This window comes from Salvelinus namaycush, unplaced genomic scaffold (assembly GCF_016432855.1).
Source record: "Salvelinus namaycush isolate Seneca unplaced genomic scaffold, SaNama_1.0 Scaffold1344, whole genome shotgun sequence".
Taxonomy (NCBI): domain Eukaryota; kingdom Metazoa; phylum Chordata; class Actinopteri; order Salmoniformes; family Salmonidae; genus Salvelinus; species Salvelinus namaycush.
In genome coordinates this window covers 14,439-31,397 of record NW_024058058.1, presented here as the reverse complement: position 1 = coordinate 31,397, position 16,959 = coordinate 14,439, and the positions used below count along the sequence as shown (strand labels likewise).

The 16,959-nt window shown below is 45.9% G+C and overlaps 1 protein-coding gene across 1 annotated transcript in view; it reads left to right on the top strand.

Moving 5' to 3' along the window:
* Window positions 1-16,073, top strand: part of LOC120036474 (inner nuclear membrane protein Man1-like) — a 41,033-nt gene extending 24,960 nt beyond the window's left edge. Inside the window, exons 6-11 of the mRNA XM_038982910.1 lie at window positions 1,225-1,429; window positions 6,394-6,572; window positions 8,702-8,783; window positions 10,825-10,930; window positions 11,380-11,458; window positions 13,547-16,073. Of these exons, the coding sequence (XP_038838838.1) occupies window positions 1,225-1,429; window positions 6,394-6,572; window positions 8,702-8,783; window positions 10,825-10,930; window positions 11,380-11,458; window positions 13,547-13,725 (830 nt within the window). The 3' untranslated portion in view covers window positions 13,726-16,073. The remainder of the gene's footprint in view (window positions 1-1,224; window positions 1,430-6,393; window positions 6,573-8,701; window positions 8,784-10,824; window positions 10,931-11,379; window positions 11,459-13,546) is intronic.
* Window positions 16,074-16,959: the final 886 nt, after the last annotated feature.

Below are 16,959 nucleotides of genomic sequence, written 5' to 3'. Positions count from 1 at the left end.
TGGGGTGTATTCTACTATATGAAGTATCTAATCTAACCTCTCTCTAGTGATTGGTCTGGTGTGAGGTGTATTCTACTATATGAAGTATCTAATCTAACCTTCTCTCTCTCTAGTGATTGGTCTGGTGTGGGGTGTATTCTACTATATGAAGTATCTAATCTAACCTTCTCTCTCTAGTGATTGGTCTGGTGTGAGGTGTATTCTACTATATGAAGTATCTAATCTAACCTTCTCTCTCTAGTGATTGGTCTGGTGTGGGGTGTATTCTACTATATGAAGTATCTAATCTAACCTCTCTCTAGTGATTGGTCTGGTGTGGGGTGTATTCTACTATATGAAGTATCTAATCTAACCTCTCTCTAGTGATTGGTCTGGTGTGAGGTGTATTCTACTATATGAAGTATCTAATCTAACCTTCTCTCTCTCTAGTGATTGGTCTGGTGTGGGGTGTATTCTACTATATGAAGTATCTAATCTAACGTCTCTCTCTCTCTCCAGTGATTGGTCTGGTGTGGGGTGTATTCTACTATATGAAGTATCTAATCTAACCTCTCTCTAGTGATTGGTCTGGTGTGAGGTGTATTCTACTATATGAAGTATCTAATCTAACCTCTCTCTCTCTCTCTAGTGATTGGTCTGGTGTGGGGTGTATTCTACTATATGAAGTATCTAATCTAACCTCTCTCTAGTGATTGGTCTGGTGTGGGGTGTATTCTACTATATGAAGTATCTAATCTAACCTCTCTCTAGTGATTGGTCTGGTGTGGGGTGTATTCTACTATATGAAGTATCTAATCTAACCTTCTCTCTCTCTAGTGATTGGTCTGGTGTGAGGTGTATTCTACTATATGAAGTATCTAATCTAACCTTCTCTCTCTCTAGTGATTGGTCTGGTGTGGGGTGTATTCTACTATATGAAGTATCTAATCTAACCTTCTCTCTCTAGTGATTGGTCTGGTGTGGGGTGTATTCTACTATATGAAGTATCTAATCTAACGTCTCTCTCTCTCTCCAGTGATTGGTCTGGTGTGGGGTGTATTCTACTATATGAAGTATCTAATCTAACGTCTCTCTCTCTCTCTCCAGTGATTGGTCTGGTGTGGGGTGTATTCTACTATATGAAGTATCTAATCTAACGTCTCTCTCTCTCTCCAGTGATTGGTCTGGTGTGGGGTGTATTCTACTATATGAAGTATCTAATCTAACGTCTCTCTCTCTCTCCAGTGATTGGTCTGGTGTGGGGTGTATTCTACTATATGAAGTATCGTTGGAGGAGAGAGGAAGAGGAGACCAGGCAGATGTATGACATGGTGGAGAGAATCATCGGTGCTCTGAGGATCCACAATGCATCGTGTCAGGAGAACAATGACCTCCAGCCCTACCTGCCCATCCCTCACGTCAGAGACTCCCTGGTCCAACCCCAGGACAGGTCAGTACTAACCTCCTACCTGCCCATCCCTCACGTCAGAGACTCCCTGGTTCAACCCCAGGGACAGGTCAGTCCTAGGGCCCTATAAAATCTGCGTTGTGGAGAAGTTGGATGGAATCATGGAATCCAGACATTAAAATGGAATTCAACAATATTCAAAAATCTATTGATCTTTAGAAGGGAATCGACTAAATGTATCCGACTCGGTAGGGAATCGACTAAATGTATCCGGCTCGGTAGGGAATCGACTAAATGTATCCGGCTCGGTAGGGAATCGACTAAATGTATCCGGCTCGGTAGGGAATCGACTAAATGTATCCGGCTCGGTAGGGAATCGACTAAATGTATCCGGCTCGGTAGGGAATCGACTAAATGTATCCGGCTCGGTAGGGAATCGACTAAATGTATCCGGCTCGGTAGGGAATCGACTAAATGTATCCGGCTCGGTAGGGAATGCATACATTTGCCCAAGTTTATCATAAGACGTGAACAAAATGGATCAATTCGATATTAAACTGATTTTATGGCAGTAATAATTCCATATTAAACTGATTTTATGGCAGTACCGAGTATGGCAACAGTGATGTAAACACCTAACTCTGCTTATCGTAATCGGCGTAAGATCAAAACGTATCCTCTCTGTCCGGGTAAGCATACGCCGATTTTAAACCAACTGGTTTTCTGAGCAATCTTTCAAATGATCAGGACATTTCATCGGCGTTCCAGCGGTGTATTTGATCTGATCATATGCCAAGCAGCGTTACGACAAGCCTCTCTCTTACGAGCGAGCGGAGCGAGTTAGGAACAACTGAACGTATGCATGTTAGAAATAGGTTTCACATACCAACTTTGTGTCCGAACTCCGATAGTCTTCTCCAAAAATAACGTGGTCGCTGCGGCAGAACGACAAGTCTGATTTGGTTCTGCATTTATTTAAGTCCCCATCAGGAAGTCTGATTTGGTTCTGCATTTATTTAAGTCCCCATCAGGAAGTCTGATTTGGTTCTGCATTTATTTACGTCCCCATCAGGAAGTCTGATTTGGTTCTGCATTTATTTAAGTCCCCATCAGGAAGTCTGATTTGGTTCTGCATTTATTTAAGTCCCCATCAGGAAGTCTGATTTGGTTCTGCATTTATTTAAGTCCCCATCAGGAAGTCTGATTTGGTTCTGCATTTATTTAAGTCCCCATCAGGAAGTCTGATTTGGTTCTGCATTTATTTAAGTCCCCATCAGGAAGTCTGATTTGGTTCTGCATTTATTTAAGTCCCCATCAGGAAGTCTGATTTGGTTCTGCATTTATTTAAGTCCCCATCAGGAAGTCTGATTTGGTTCTGCATTTATTTACGTCCCCATCAGGAAGTCTGATTTGGTTCTGCATTTATTTAAGTCCCCATCAGGAAGTCTGATTTGGTTCTGCATTTATTTAAGTCCCCATCAGGAAGTCTGATTTGGTTCTGCATTTATTTAAGTCCCCATCAGGAAGTCTGATTTGGTTCTGCATTTATTTAAGTCCCCATCAGGAAGTCTGATTTGGTTCTGCATTTATTTAAGTCCCCATCAGGAAGTCTGATTTGGTTCTGCATTTATTTAAGTCCCCATCAGGAAGTCTGATTTGGTTCTGCATTTATTTAAGTCCCCATCAGGAAGTCTGATTTGGTTCTGCATTTATTTAAGTCCCCATCAGGAAGTCTGATTTGGTTCTGCATTTATTTAAGTCCCCATCAGGAAGTCTGATTTGGTTCTGCATTTATTTACGTCCCCATCAGGAAGTCTGATTTGGTTCTGCATTTATTTAAGTCCCCATCAGGAAGTCTGATTTGGTTCTGCATTTATTTAAGTCCCCATCAGGAAGTCTGATTTGGTTCTGCATTTATTTACGTCCCCATCAGGAAGTCTGATTTGGTTCTGCATTTATTTAAGTCCCCATCAGGAAGTCTGATTTGGTTCTGCATTTATTTAAGTCCCCATCAGGAAGTCTGATTTGGTTCTGCATTTATTTACGTCCCCATCAGGAAGTCTGATTTGGTTCTGCATTTATTTAAGTCCCCATCAGGAAGTCTGATTTGGTTCTGCATTTATTTAAGTCCCCATCAGGAAGTCTGATTTGGTTCTGCATTTATTTAAGTCCCCATCAGGAAGTCTGATTTGGTTCTGCATTTATTTAAGTCCCCATCAGGAAGTCTGATTTGGTTCTGCATTTATTTAAGTCCCCATCAGGAAGTCTGATTTTCAGATGCGTCCATGGAAACAGGATTATTAGGGAAATCGTCCTTCTTGCAAAGCATGTAAATGTATATATTTATATATATAATGTACTATATTAACCTGACTATGCACAATACTTGTATTGGGTGCGTGTAACCGTACTCAGTGACGTTTTGTATTTTCAGGCAACGGCACAGGAATGACCCTGTCTGTGTGTGCGCGTGTTTGTCTACCACTAAGTGTAGCTGTTAGCGATGATGCTAATAATGACAACAGTCTTCTGGTAGATGGAAAGGCTTTCACACAAAAACCTTCTCAATTAAATGTTAACTACAAAGTGGCCTATTGCCTTCCTGGCAGAATGACATCATCATTTATTAGCATCAGTCCAGTGGCCATTTTGTTTTGCAAACTGTGCCATCACATGAGTGCGCTACAGAAACATCGCTGACCAAACAATGTTCTCTGGCTGGTTCACAGGTGAATTAAAGGGTAACTACACCAAAATATCTACATTTCCCAGACTTCAAAAATGGACTCCTGGTGTGATTTTTAAGCACTGTTTTGGACTTAGAACATCCAATATTGTTGTTTTTCTATAAATAGTGTGATCTTAGAACACTGGGAAAAACTAAACGGAACAAATAGAATTTGGGGAAGGAAACACAAGTTTCCAGATTTTATAGGGCCCTACAGTACAGAACCACCTTCGACTTCCAACAGAACCATCACCACACTTCATTGTTTGTGTCGATTAGCTAAGTGGTTACAGAAATGGACATGGCTTCTTGAAGTCTCTAAACTGTTATGGATCTCACGGACTTTAAGAAGCCGTGGCCATTTAAACTGTATGGATCTCAGACTTAAAATGGCCACGGCTTCTTAAACTAAACTACTTTGTTGTGTTTAGGGCAGATTCTGTTGTTTAGCCCCCCGAATAGCAATGTCAGAGAGACTAGCTATGTTTGTTTCTCTTCTGCCATTCAGAGAGACTAGCTATGTTTGTTTCTCTTCTGCCATTCAGAGAGACTAGCTATGTTTGTTTCTCTTCTGCCATTCAGAGAGACTAGCTATGTTTGTTTCTATTCTGCCATTCAGAGAGACTAGCTATGTTTGTTTCTATTCTGCCATTCAGAGAGACTAGCTATGTTTGTTTCTCTTCTGCCATTCAGAGAGACTAGCTATGTTAGTTTCTATTCTACCATTCAGAGAGACCAGCTATGTTAGTTTCTATTCTACCATTCAGAGAGACCAGCTATGTTAGTTTCTATTCTACCATTCAGAGAGACCAGCTATGTTAGTTTCTATTCTACCATTCAGAGAGACCAGCTATGTTAGTTTCTATTCTACCATTCAGAGACCAGCTATGTTAGTTTCTATTCTACCATTCAGAGAGACTAGCTATGTTTGTTTCTCTTCTGCCATTCAGAGAGACTAGCTATGTTAGTTTCTATTCTACCATTCAGAGAGACCAGCTATGTTAGTTTCTATTCTACCATTCAGAGAGACTAGCTATGTTTGTTTCTCTTCTGCCATTCAGAGAGACTAGCTATGTTAGTTTCTATTCTACCATTCAGAGAGACTAGCTATGTTAGTTTCTATTCTACCATTCAGAGAGACTAGCTATGTTAGTTTCTATTCTACCATTCAGAGACTAGCTATGTTAGTTTCTATTCTACCATTCAGAGAGACTAGCTATGTTAGTTTCTATTCTACCATTCAGAGACCAGCTATGTTAGTTTCTATTCTACCATTCAGAGAGACCAGCTATGTTAGTTTCTATTCTACCATTCAGAGAGACTAGCTATGTTAGTTTCTATTCTACCATTCAGAGAGACTAGCTATGTTAAGTTTCTATTCTACCATTCAGAGAGACCAGCTATGTTAGTTTCTATTCTACCATTCAGAGAGACCAGCTATGTTAGTTTCTATTCTACCATTCAGAGAGACCAGCTATGTTAGTTTCTATTCTACCATTCAGAGAGACCAGCTATGTTAGTTTCTATTCTACCATTCAGAGAGACCAGCTATGTTAGTTTCAATTCTACCATTCAGAGAGACCAGCTATGTTAGTTTCTATTCTACCATTCAGAGAGACCAGCTATGTTAGTTTCTATTCTACCATTCAGAGAGACCAGCTATGTTAGTTTCTATTCTACCATTCAGAGAGACCAGCTATGTTAGTTTCTATTCTACCATTCAGAGAGACCAGCTATGTTAGTTTCTATTCTACCATTCAGAGAGACCAGCTATGTTAGTTTCTATTCTACCATTCAGAGAGACCAGCTATGTTAGTTTCTATTCTACCATTCAGAGAGACCAGCTATGTTAGTTTCTATTCTACCATTCAGAGAGACCAGCTATGTTAGTTTCTATTCTACCATTCAGAGAGACCAGCTATGTTAGTTTCTATTCTACCATTCAGAGACCAGCTATGTTACTTTCTATTCTACCATTTAGAGAGACCAGCTATGTTACTTTCTATTCTACCATTTAGAGAGACCAGCTATGTTAGTTTATATTCTACCATTTAGAGAGACCAGCTATGTTAGTTTATATTCTACCATTCAGGGAGACCAGCTATGTTAGTTTATATTCTACCATTGAGAGACCAGCTATGTTAGTTTCTATTCTACCATTCAGAGAGACCAGCTATGTTAGTTTCTATTCTACCATTGAGAGACCAGCTATGTTAGTTAGAGAGATAGAGAGACAAGATAGTCATAATGACTGTTAGTTTCTATTCTACCATTCCAGAAAGAAGCTGAAGAAGGTTTGGGACCGGGCCGTGACATTCCTCTCAGCCAATGAGAGCCGTATCAGGACAGAGTCTCAGCGGATTGGCGGAGCTGACTTCCTGGTGTGGAGGTGGCTCCAGCCCTCTCTGAGCTGCGACCAGATCTCACTCATCCCCTCCAAAGTCTGGCAGGGCAAAGGTAACTAACCTGTCCCCATTCCTAGTGTGCTCCCAAATGGTACCCTGTTCCCTATGTAGGGCACTACCTTTGACCCCAGAGCCTTGCCATTTGGGACGCAGGCCTAGTCTCTCTTAACTGGTAAAGAGTTGGTTATGGATTCCAAGAGTGGGATATACCTTGCTTTTATGTGCAGCATGTAGGTTGTACATGGAGTTTGGTCTATATCAAAGTGTATTGTATTAAATAGACCAATGCATTGGACTCTAACAAACAACATGTACTGTAATATGCAAATACACAAATTATACAAAAGTATGTGGACATCCCTTCAAATTAGTGGATTCGGCTATACCCGTTTCTGACGGGTGTATAAAATCGAGCACACAGCCATGCAATCTCCATAGACAAACTTTGGCAGTAGAATGTGGCACCGTCATAGGATGCCACCTTTCCAAACAAGTAAGTACGTCAAATTTCTGCCCTGCTGGAGCTTCCCCGGTCAACTGTAAGTGCTGTTATTGTGCAGTGGAAACGTCTAGGAGCAACAACGGCTCAGCTGGGAACTGGTAGGTCACACAAGCTCACAAAACAGGACTGCCGAGTGCTGAAGCGTGTAAAAAAAAATCTTCTGTCCTTGGTTGCAACACTCACTACCGAGTTCCAAACTGTCTCTGGAAGCAACGTCAGCACAATAACTGTTCGTCGGGAGCTTCATGAAATGGGTTTCCAGGGCCGAGCCATTGGACTCTGGAGCAGTGGGAACGCTTTCTCTGGAGTGATGAATCACGCTTCACCATCTGGCAGTCCGACAGACTAATCTGGGTTTGGCAGATGCCAAGAGAACGCTACCTACCCCAAATGCATAGTGCCAACTGTAAAGTTTGGTGGAGGAGGAATAATGGTCTGGAGCTGTTTTTCATGGTTCGTGCTTCTTAGTTCCCACGAAGGGAAATCTTAACAGCATACAACGACATTCTAGACGATTCTATGCTTCCTACTTTGTGGCAACAGTTTGGGGAAGGCCCTTTACTGTTTCAGCATGACACTAAGTGAGGTCCGTACAGAAATGGTTTGTCGAGATCGGTGTGGAAGAACTTGACTGGCCTTCACAGAGCCCTGACCTCAACTCCATCTAACACCTTTTGGGATGAATTGGAACACCGACTGCGAGCCAGGCCTAATCGCCCAACATCAGTGCCAGACCTCACTAATGCTCTTGTGGCTGAATGGAGTCCCTGGAGAAATGTTCCAACATCTATGGGAAAGCCTTCCCAGAAGAGTGGAGGCTGTTATAGCAACAATGTTCCAACATCTATGGGAAAGCCTTCCCAGAAGAGTGGAGGCTGTTATAGCAGCAATGTTCCATCATCTAGTGGAAAGCCTTCCCAGAAGACTGGAGGCTGTTATAGCAGCAATGTTCCAACATCTAGAGGAAAGCCTTCCCAGAAGACTGGAGGCTGTTATAGCAACAATGTTCCAACATCTAGTGGAAAGCCTTCCCAGAAGAGTAGAGGCTGTTATAGCAGCAATGTTCCAACATCTAGTGGAAAGCCTTCCCAGAAGAGTGGAGGCTGTTATAGCAGCAATGTTCCAACATCTAGTGGAAAGCCTTCCCAGAAGAGTAGAGGCTGTTATAGCAGCAATGTTCCAACATCTAGTGGAAAGCCTTCCCAGAAGAGTGGAGGCTGTTATAGCAGCAATGTTCCAACATCTAGTGGAAAGCCTTCCCAGAAGAGTAGAGGCTGTTATAGCAGCAATGTTCCAACATCTAGTGGAAAGCCTTCCCAGAAGAGTGGAGGCTGTTATAGCAGCAATGTTCCAACATCTAGTGGAAAGCCTTCCCTGAAGAGTGGAGGCTGTTATAGCAGCAATGTTCCAACATCTAGTGGAAAGCCTTCCCAGAAGAGTGGAGGCTGTTGCAGCAGCAAAGGGGGGGACCAACTCCATATTAATGCCCATGATTTTAGAACGTGATGTTGGATGAGCAGGTGTCCACATACTTTTGGTCATGGTAGTTTGTCAAAAATAAGAAAATGTTTCTTCCCTCCTGTTACACTGTCCACCTAACGTCTCTTGTCTGTCTCTGTCCACCTAACGTCTCTTGTCTGTCTCTGTCCATCGAACACATCTCCTGTCTGTCCTCCCAGCGTTCCCTCTGGACAGGAGGAACTCTCCTCCCAACAGTTTAACACCATGTCTGAAGATCAGAAACATGTTTGATCCAGTCATGTGAGTACCAGAGGGGATTACTAAGTCACTGTGTTCACCAGCAATCTGTAGGCTTCTGTTGGGGTTAGGGATGAGCATGCACTTGTCAGGGGACTAAAACGCTCTCTTTACATGTCGGTATCAGCAGACAGTCTCTTTGCATGTCGGTATCAGCAGACAGTCTCTTTGCATGTCGGTATCAGCAGACAGTCTCTTTGCATGTCGGTATCAGCAGACAGTCTCTTTGCATGTCGGTATCAGCAGACAGTCTCTTTGCATGTCGGTATCAGCAGACAAACAGTCTCTTTGCATGTCGGTATCAGCAGCTGCATAGATGTGGATGTGGATGTCGGCAGACTCTCTCTTAGATGTGGATGTACGGTCGTGGCCAAAAGTTGAGAATGACACATTAATTTCCACAAAGTTTGCTGCTTCAGTGTCTTTAGATATTTTTGTCAGATGTTACTATGGAATACTGAAGTATAATTACAAGCATTTCATAAGTGTCAACGGCTTTTATTGACAATAACATGAAGTTGATGCAAAGAGTCTATTTGCAGTGTTGACCCTTCTTTTTCAAGACCTCTGCAATCCGCCCTGGCATGCTGTCAATTAACTTCTGGGCCACATCCTGACTGATGGCAGCCCATTCTTGCATAATCAATGCTTGGAGTTTGTCAGAATTTGTGGGTTTTTGTTTGTCCACCCGCGTCTTGAGGATTGACCACAAGTTCTCAATGGGAATAAGGTCTGGGGAGTTTCCTGGCCATGGACCCAAATATCGATGTTTTGTTCCCCGAGCCACTTAGTTGTCACTTTTGCCTTATGGCAAGGTGCTCCATCATGCTGGAAAAGGCATTGTTCGTCACCAAACTGTTCCTGGATGGTTGGGAGAAGTTGCTCTCGGAGGATGTGTTGGTACCATTCTTTATTCATGGCTGTGTTCTTAGGCAAAATTGTGAGTGAGCCCACTCCCTTGGCTGAGAAGCAACCCCACATATGAATGGTCTCAGGATGCTTTACTTTTGGCATAACACAGGATTCATCAGAGAAAATGACTTTACCCCAGTCCTCAGCAGTCCAATCTCTGTACCTTTTGCAGAATATCAATCTGTCCCTGATGTTTTTCCCGTAGAGAAGTGGCTTCTTTGCTGCCCTTCTTGACACCAGGCCATCCTCCAAAATTCTTCACCTCACTGTGCGTGCAGATGCACTCACACCTGCCTGCTGCCATTCTTGAGCAAGCTCTGTACTGGTGGTGCCCCGATCCCGCAGCTGAATCAACTTTAGGAGACGGTCCTGGCGCTTGCTGGGCGTCCTGAAGCCTTCTTCACAACAATTGAACCGCTCTTCTTGATGATCTGATAAATGGTTGATTTAGGTGCAATCTTACTGGCAGCAATATCCTTGCCTGTGAAGCCCTTTTTGTGCAAAGCAATGATGACGGCACGTGTTTCCTTGCCGGTAACCATGGTTGACAGAGGAAGAACAATGATTCCAAGCACCACCCTCCTTTTGAAGCTTCCAGTCTGTTATTCGAACTCAATCAGCATGACAGAGTGATCTCCCGCCTTGTCCTCGTCAACACTCACACCTGTGTTAACGAGATAATCACTGACATGATGTCAGCTGGTCCTTTTGTGGCAGGGCTGAAATGCAGTGGAATTCTTTGGGGGGGGGGGATTCAGTTCATTTGCATGGCAAAGAGGGACTTTGAAATTAATTGCAATTCATCAGATCACTCTTCATAACATTCTGGAGTATATGCAAATTGCCATCATACAAACTGAGGCAGCAGACTTTGTGAAAATTAATATTTGTCATTCTCAAAACTTTTGGCCACGACTGTACATTGTATCAAGTGTTTTCCCTGGGCTGGAAGTGTCTGTCTGCATGTGATATAGTCCAGTGATGGAACACCTATTCCAGTGGAATGACACCTGTATGTACCACCATGTACTGTCCCATCCTACCTGTGTGTTCTTGACTACCAGGTTAGAGGTGGGTTAGGACTTCTAGATGACATCTGACCCCTTTACACGTGTGTGTGTGTGTGTAACAGGGAGGTTGGTGAAAACTGGCATCTGGCCATCCACGAGGCCATCTTGGAGAAGTGTTGTGACAACGACGGTATCGTCCACATCGCTGTCGACAAGAACTCCAGAGAGGTGAGTGTCTGTCACAGCTGTTATATCAAACACTGGCTATGTTCCAAGTGGCTCCCTATTCTTTGACCAAATAGGGCTATCTTCTGTATACCACCCCTACCTGATCACAACACAACTGATTGGCTCAAACCCACTAAGAAGGAAAGAAATTCCACAAATTAACAAGACACACCTGTTAATTGAAATGCATTCCAGGTGACTACCTCATGAAGCTGGTTGAGAGAATGCCAAGAGTGTGCAAAGCTGTCATCAAGGCAAAGGGTGCCTACTTTGAAGAATCTCAAATATAACGTTTTTGATTTAACACTTTAACAGCCATCTGGTTATATATCCACCGAGCAGGTGGAACATCTGGTTATATATTGCAGTGAGTCACCCTACAGACAGACTGATGTGGCTGTGTTATAACCTGTGATAGAAGAGCTCGTTAACCTCTCCTCTCTCTCCAGGGCTGTGTCTATGTGAAGTGTCTGTCAGCAGAACACTCGGGGAAAGCCTTCAAGGCGCTACATGGCTCCTGGTTCGATGGTAAATCACTTTAGCAACAACACACTTGTCTTTGTCCTTCGTTGTCCTTCCATCCTCTAATGAACCTTGTTGTTACCTGTTGAATTCCCTACGGTTGACTATTTTATCTAACCAACTGGAACAAAACCAATAGTCCTTGTGTGCTAACTTTGAGCCGATCATTGATACCGGATAAAATAGGAAGGATTTTAAGAGATTTAGTCACATGGTTGGTCTTCATTGTTTCTCTCTCTCCCTCCCGTCTCTCTCTCCCTATCTACCGTCTCTCCCTACCTACCGTCTCTCCCTATCTACCGTCCCCCCCTACCTACCGTCTCTCTCTCCCTCCCGTCTCTCTCTCCCTCCCTACCTACCATCTCTCCCTACCTACCGTCTCTCCCTACCTACCGTCTCTCTCTCCCTCCCGTCTCTCTCTCCCTCCCGTCTCTCTCTCCCTCCCGTCTCTCTCTCCCTCCCGTCTCTCTCTCCCTATCTACCGTCCCCCCCTACCTACCGTCTCTCTCCCTCCCTACCTACCATCTCTCCCTACCTACCGTCCCCCCCTACCTACCGTCTCTCCCTACCTACCGTCTCTCCCTACCTACCGTCTCTCCCTACCTACCGTCTCTCCCTACCTACCGTCTCTCCCTACCTACCGTCCCCCCCTACCTACCGTCCCTCCCTACCTACCGTCCCCCCCTACCTACCGTCCCCCCCTACCTACCGTCTCTCCCTACCTACCGTCCCCCCCTACCTACCGTCCCTCCCTACCTACCGTTTCTCCCTACCTACCGTCTCTCTCTCCCTACCTACCGTCTCTCTCTCCCTACCTACCGTCTCTCTCTCCCTACCTACCGTCTCTCTCTCCCTACCTACCGTCTCTCTCTCCCTACCTACCGTCTCTCTCTCCCTACCTACCGTCTCTCTCTCCCTACCTACCGTCTCTCTCTCCCTACCTACCGTCTCTCCCTACCTACCTACCGTCCCTCCCTACCTACCGTCCCCCCCTACCTACCGTCCCCCCCTACCTACCGTCCCCCCCTACCTACCGTCTCTCCCTACCTACCGCCCCCCCCTACCTACCGTCTCTCCCTACCTACCGCCCCCCCTACCTACCGTCTCTCCCTACCTACCGTCTCTCCCTACCTACCGTCTCTCCCTACCTACCGTCTCTCCCTACCTACCTACCGTCCCTCCCTACCTACCTACCGTCCCCCCCTACCTACCGTCTCTCCCTACCTACCGTCTCTCCCTACCTACCGTCTCTCCCTACCTACCGTCTCTCCCTACCTACCGTATCTCCCTACCTACCGCCCCCCCCTACCTACCGTCTCTCCCTACCTACCGTCCCCCCCTACCTACCGTCCCCCCTACCTACCGTCCCCCCCTACCTACCGTCTCTCCCTACCTACCGTCTCTCCCTACCTACCGTCCCCCCCTACCTACCTACCGTCCCTCCCTACCTACCTACCGTCCCCCCCTACCTACCGTCCCCCCCTACCTACCGTCCCCCCCTACCTACCGTCTCTCCCTACCTACCGTCTCTCCCTACCTCCCGTCTCTCCCTACCTACCGTCCCCCCCTACCTACCGTCTCTCCCTACCTACCGTCTCTCCCTACCTACCTACCGCCCCCCCCTACCTACCGTCCCCCCCTACCTACCGTCCCCCCCTACCTACCGTCTCTCCCTACCTACCGTCTCTCCCTACCTACCGCCCCCCCCCTACCTACCGTCTCTCCCTACCTACCTACCGTCCCTCCCTACCTACCGTCCCCCCCTACCTACCGTCCCCCCCTACCTACCGTTTCTCCCTACCTACCGTCTCTCCCTACCTACTGTCTCTCCCTACCTACCGTCCGTCCCCCCCCCCTACCTACCCCCCCCCCCCTACCTACCCCCCCCCCTACCTACCGTCCGTCCCCCCCCCCTACCTACCGCCCGTCTCTCTCTCCCTACCTACCGTCTCTCTCTCCCTACCTACCGTCTCTCCCTACCTACCGCCCCCCCCCCTACCTACCGTCTCTCTCTCCCTCCCGTCTCTCTCTCCCTACCTACCTACCGTCCCTCCCTACCTACCGTCTCTCCCTACCTACCGTCCCCCCTCCCAGGTAAGCTGGTGACGGTGAAGTACCTGCGTCTGGACCGCTACCACCAGCGTTTTCCTCAGGCCCAGGGCTGTACCACCTCCCTGAAGCCCTCTAACACCTACATGAACACCATGTCCAGACTACGTCACCACACCAGCCCTGATAGCAGCTCTAACTCTAACTCTCTAGGCTTCTCCTGAGGGGGGAGGCAGATTACCCCAGCCTCCTCTCTCTCCCTCACAGATACCACCGCTACCAACCCAACCAGCTCCTTCTTACCCCTGTGTAACGATCTCACCTCAACACAGGCCCCCTTCCTTCAGTCTCCCCTTAACAAGCCTCTACTGGAGGTGATGGCAGCTTGGTGAACCGTCTGTCTCGACTCACAGGGCTGGGTGAACCGTCTGTCTCGACTCACAGGGCTGGGTGAACCGTCTGTCTCGACTCACAGGGCTGGGTGAACCGTCTGTCTCGACTCACAGGGCTGGGTGGAACCGTCCGTCTCGACTCACAGGGCTGGGTGGAACCGTCCGTCTCGACTCACAGGGCTGGGTGGAACCGTCCGTCTCGACTCACAGGGCTGGGTGAACCGTCTCAACAAACAGGGCTTTTTTTCTCTTTTAAATGGGACTGACTGTTGGTTGTCCACAACCTGTCTGGACCACAGGAGTGGTGGGAGGCTTTAGACTGACTGTTGGTTGGACCACAGGAGTGGTGGGAGGCTTTAGACTGACTGACTGACAGTCCTGCTGTGTTTTTTTGTCGTAAAGACCAATCAGAGTTTTGAAAACAAAACGATGAGCTAAACTTTGGAAGACCACTTGAACAACCAATGGGCTGGGAGATTGGAGACTAGGGGGGCGTGGTCTGAGCAAGCTGGAGATGTGTGATTCGCTGGTGCCGTCAAACACTATTTAATTTTTGTTATTTTTGTATTACAAACTTTATGGATTTAACAAGGAAACAAAACTTCCATTTCGTTCTAATGGCATATTTAAAACAGATATGAGAGAAACAACCCCTTCTTTTCTCTTGTCTCCCCATCCTCTCCTCCCTCCCTTTTTTTAATGAGACTGGCTCCATGATTTTTCAAGGAGTTGAGTCGGGCTTTACATTGAAATTGCTGCATGTGTTGGTTAAAGTTAAAGCCTCTATTTAAGCTTTTGAATTTATAACATAATCTGGATTTTTATTTCCTGGAGAATGTAATCCCTTTTCTTTCTTTTGTAGTTTTTAGTCGAGCGGCGGAGGAAAGGCAGACATAAACATTTAGCCGACTGAAGGGTGGGAGTGGGTGCTTAGCTGTCAGCCGGAAATACATGTTGACTGGTTGGCTGGTGACGGTGGCTTCCTTTTAAATGATCCGTATTCATAAAGCAAAAACCATAAACTGTCATTTTTGTCCTGCCTACCGCTACAATACTCTTTAACATACGGACGGCATCTGATTCTGTATTCAGAAGTGGAAGCGTTTGTGAGAGATTGGGAGGATAACTTGTTGCGAGACAGTGATTTTGGCAGGTGGTGTTGGTGCACCCCCCCCCCGTCCCGTTCCCGTCCCCGGGCCTACGTCTTGGATAGAAAGACTCCCTCGCTGTGGAGTTTAGAGAAGATGGGGGGGGGGGGGGGCTAATAACGTGGGCGATCAGTCAGTCGTCCATTTTGTATTTTTTGGGCTTCTTTGCTTTTCTGTCTTTTTAACTCAATATTGGTGGCCGTCTTATAAGTATCTTTCCTCCCTCAAGCAGCTGAAAGCGCTTCTCCCGTCAGTCAGAATAGATTCCAATGTTATATTGTTTTGAGTTCCCGTTTTTAATTAATAACAACTATTTGATTGATACTGGTTCATGTTCTTATTGTTCCCGCCGCATAGACTTCTGCTGGAACATGGGATTCTATACACACCTAGGCTTCCTTTTTACTGCACCCCAAATAGCACCCTATTTCATTTCTAGTGCACTACTTTTGACCAGAACCCATAGCGTAGTGCACTACTTTTGACCAGAACCCATAGGGGTAGTGCACTACTTTAGACCAGGGCCCATAGGGCTAGTGCACTACTTTAGACCAGGGCCCACTATATAGGGATTAAATAGGGTCCTGTTTAGGATACGTCCGTGGACAAAACATTAGGAACACCTGCTCTTTCCATGGCATGGACTGACCAGGTGAATCCAGGTGAAAAGCTATGATCCCTTATTGATGTCACACGTTAAATCCACTTCAAATGTAGATTACGGGGAGGAGACGGGTTAAAGAAAGAGATTTGAGACATGGATTGTGTATGTGTGCCATTCAGAGTGTGTGAATGGATTCCCAGTAAGACACTGGTTTAATACGTTTTGTATATATTCATGGAGGTATAGATGGAATGGAAGGTGTGTGATGTGTGAATGTATAGCTGTTCCATGATCCCTGCAATACAGCCCTGTGTTTCTGCTGCGTGTTAAAATGGCACACTATTCCCTACATAGTGCACTAGCCCTATGGGCCCTGGTCTAAAGTAGTGCACTACCCCTATGGGTCCTGGTCTAAAGTAGCGCACTAGCCCTATGGGCCATGGTCTAAAGTAGTGCACTACCCCTATGGGCCTTGGTCTAAAGTAGTGCACTACCCCTATGGGCCCTGGTCTAAAGTAGTGCACTACCCCTATGGGCCCTGGTCTAAAGTAGTGCACTACCCCTATGGGTCCTGGTCTAAAGTAGTGCACTACCCCTATGGGCCTTGGTCTAAAGTAGTGCACTACCCCTATGGGCCCTGGTCTAAAGTAGTGCACTACCCCTATGGGCCCTGGTCTAAAGTAGTGCACTACCCCTATGGGCCTTGGTCTAAAGTAGTGCACTACCCCTATGGGCCTTGGTCTAAAGTAGTGCACTAGCCCTATGGGCCTTGGTCTAAAGTAGTGCACTAGCCCTATGGGCCCTGGTCTAAAGTAGTGCACTACCCCTATGGGCCCTGGTCTAAAGTAGTGCGCTACAAAGTGATGTTCGTGTCATGTCAGATGCAGCCGGTCCTGTGTGTACAGGAACAGAGTTCAGCTGGTTTCATCGCTCCAGATTCCCTTTATTGGACGTTTATACCCGTTTTATTACTACTTTGTGAGAGAGAAATCATCTGTGTCCCCAAAATGGCACCTTTTTCCCTATATATAGTGCACTAATCCTATAGGACCCTGGTCAAAAGTAGTGCACTAAATAGGGAATAGGGTTCCATTTTTGGATGCGAGCAAAACCGTTTTCTTGCCATGTTGAAAAGTCATTTGACTTCTCTTTGTTTATTGTGGTTCTTTAATTGTATCCAGCCATTGTTGTTGATAAACGCAGACCTAATGTAATATTATTATAGTCGTGTCAGATATGATGCAGAGAGAGAGAGAACACATGCAAACCCGTTGTTTTTAGATGGAAAACGGAAATAAAATGGTGTTTAACGTT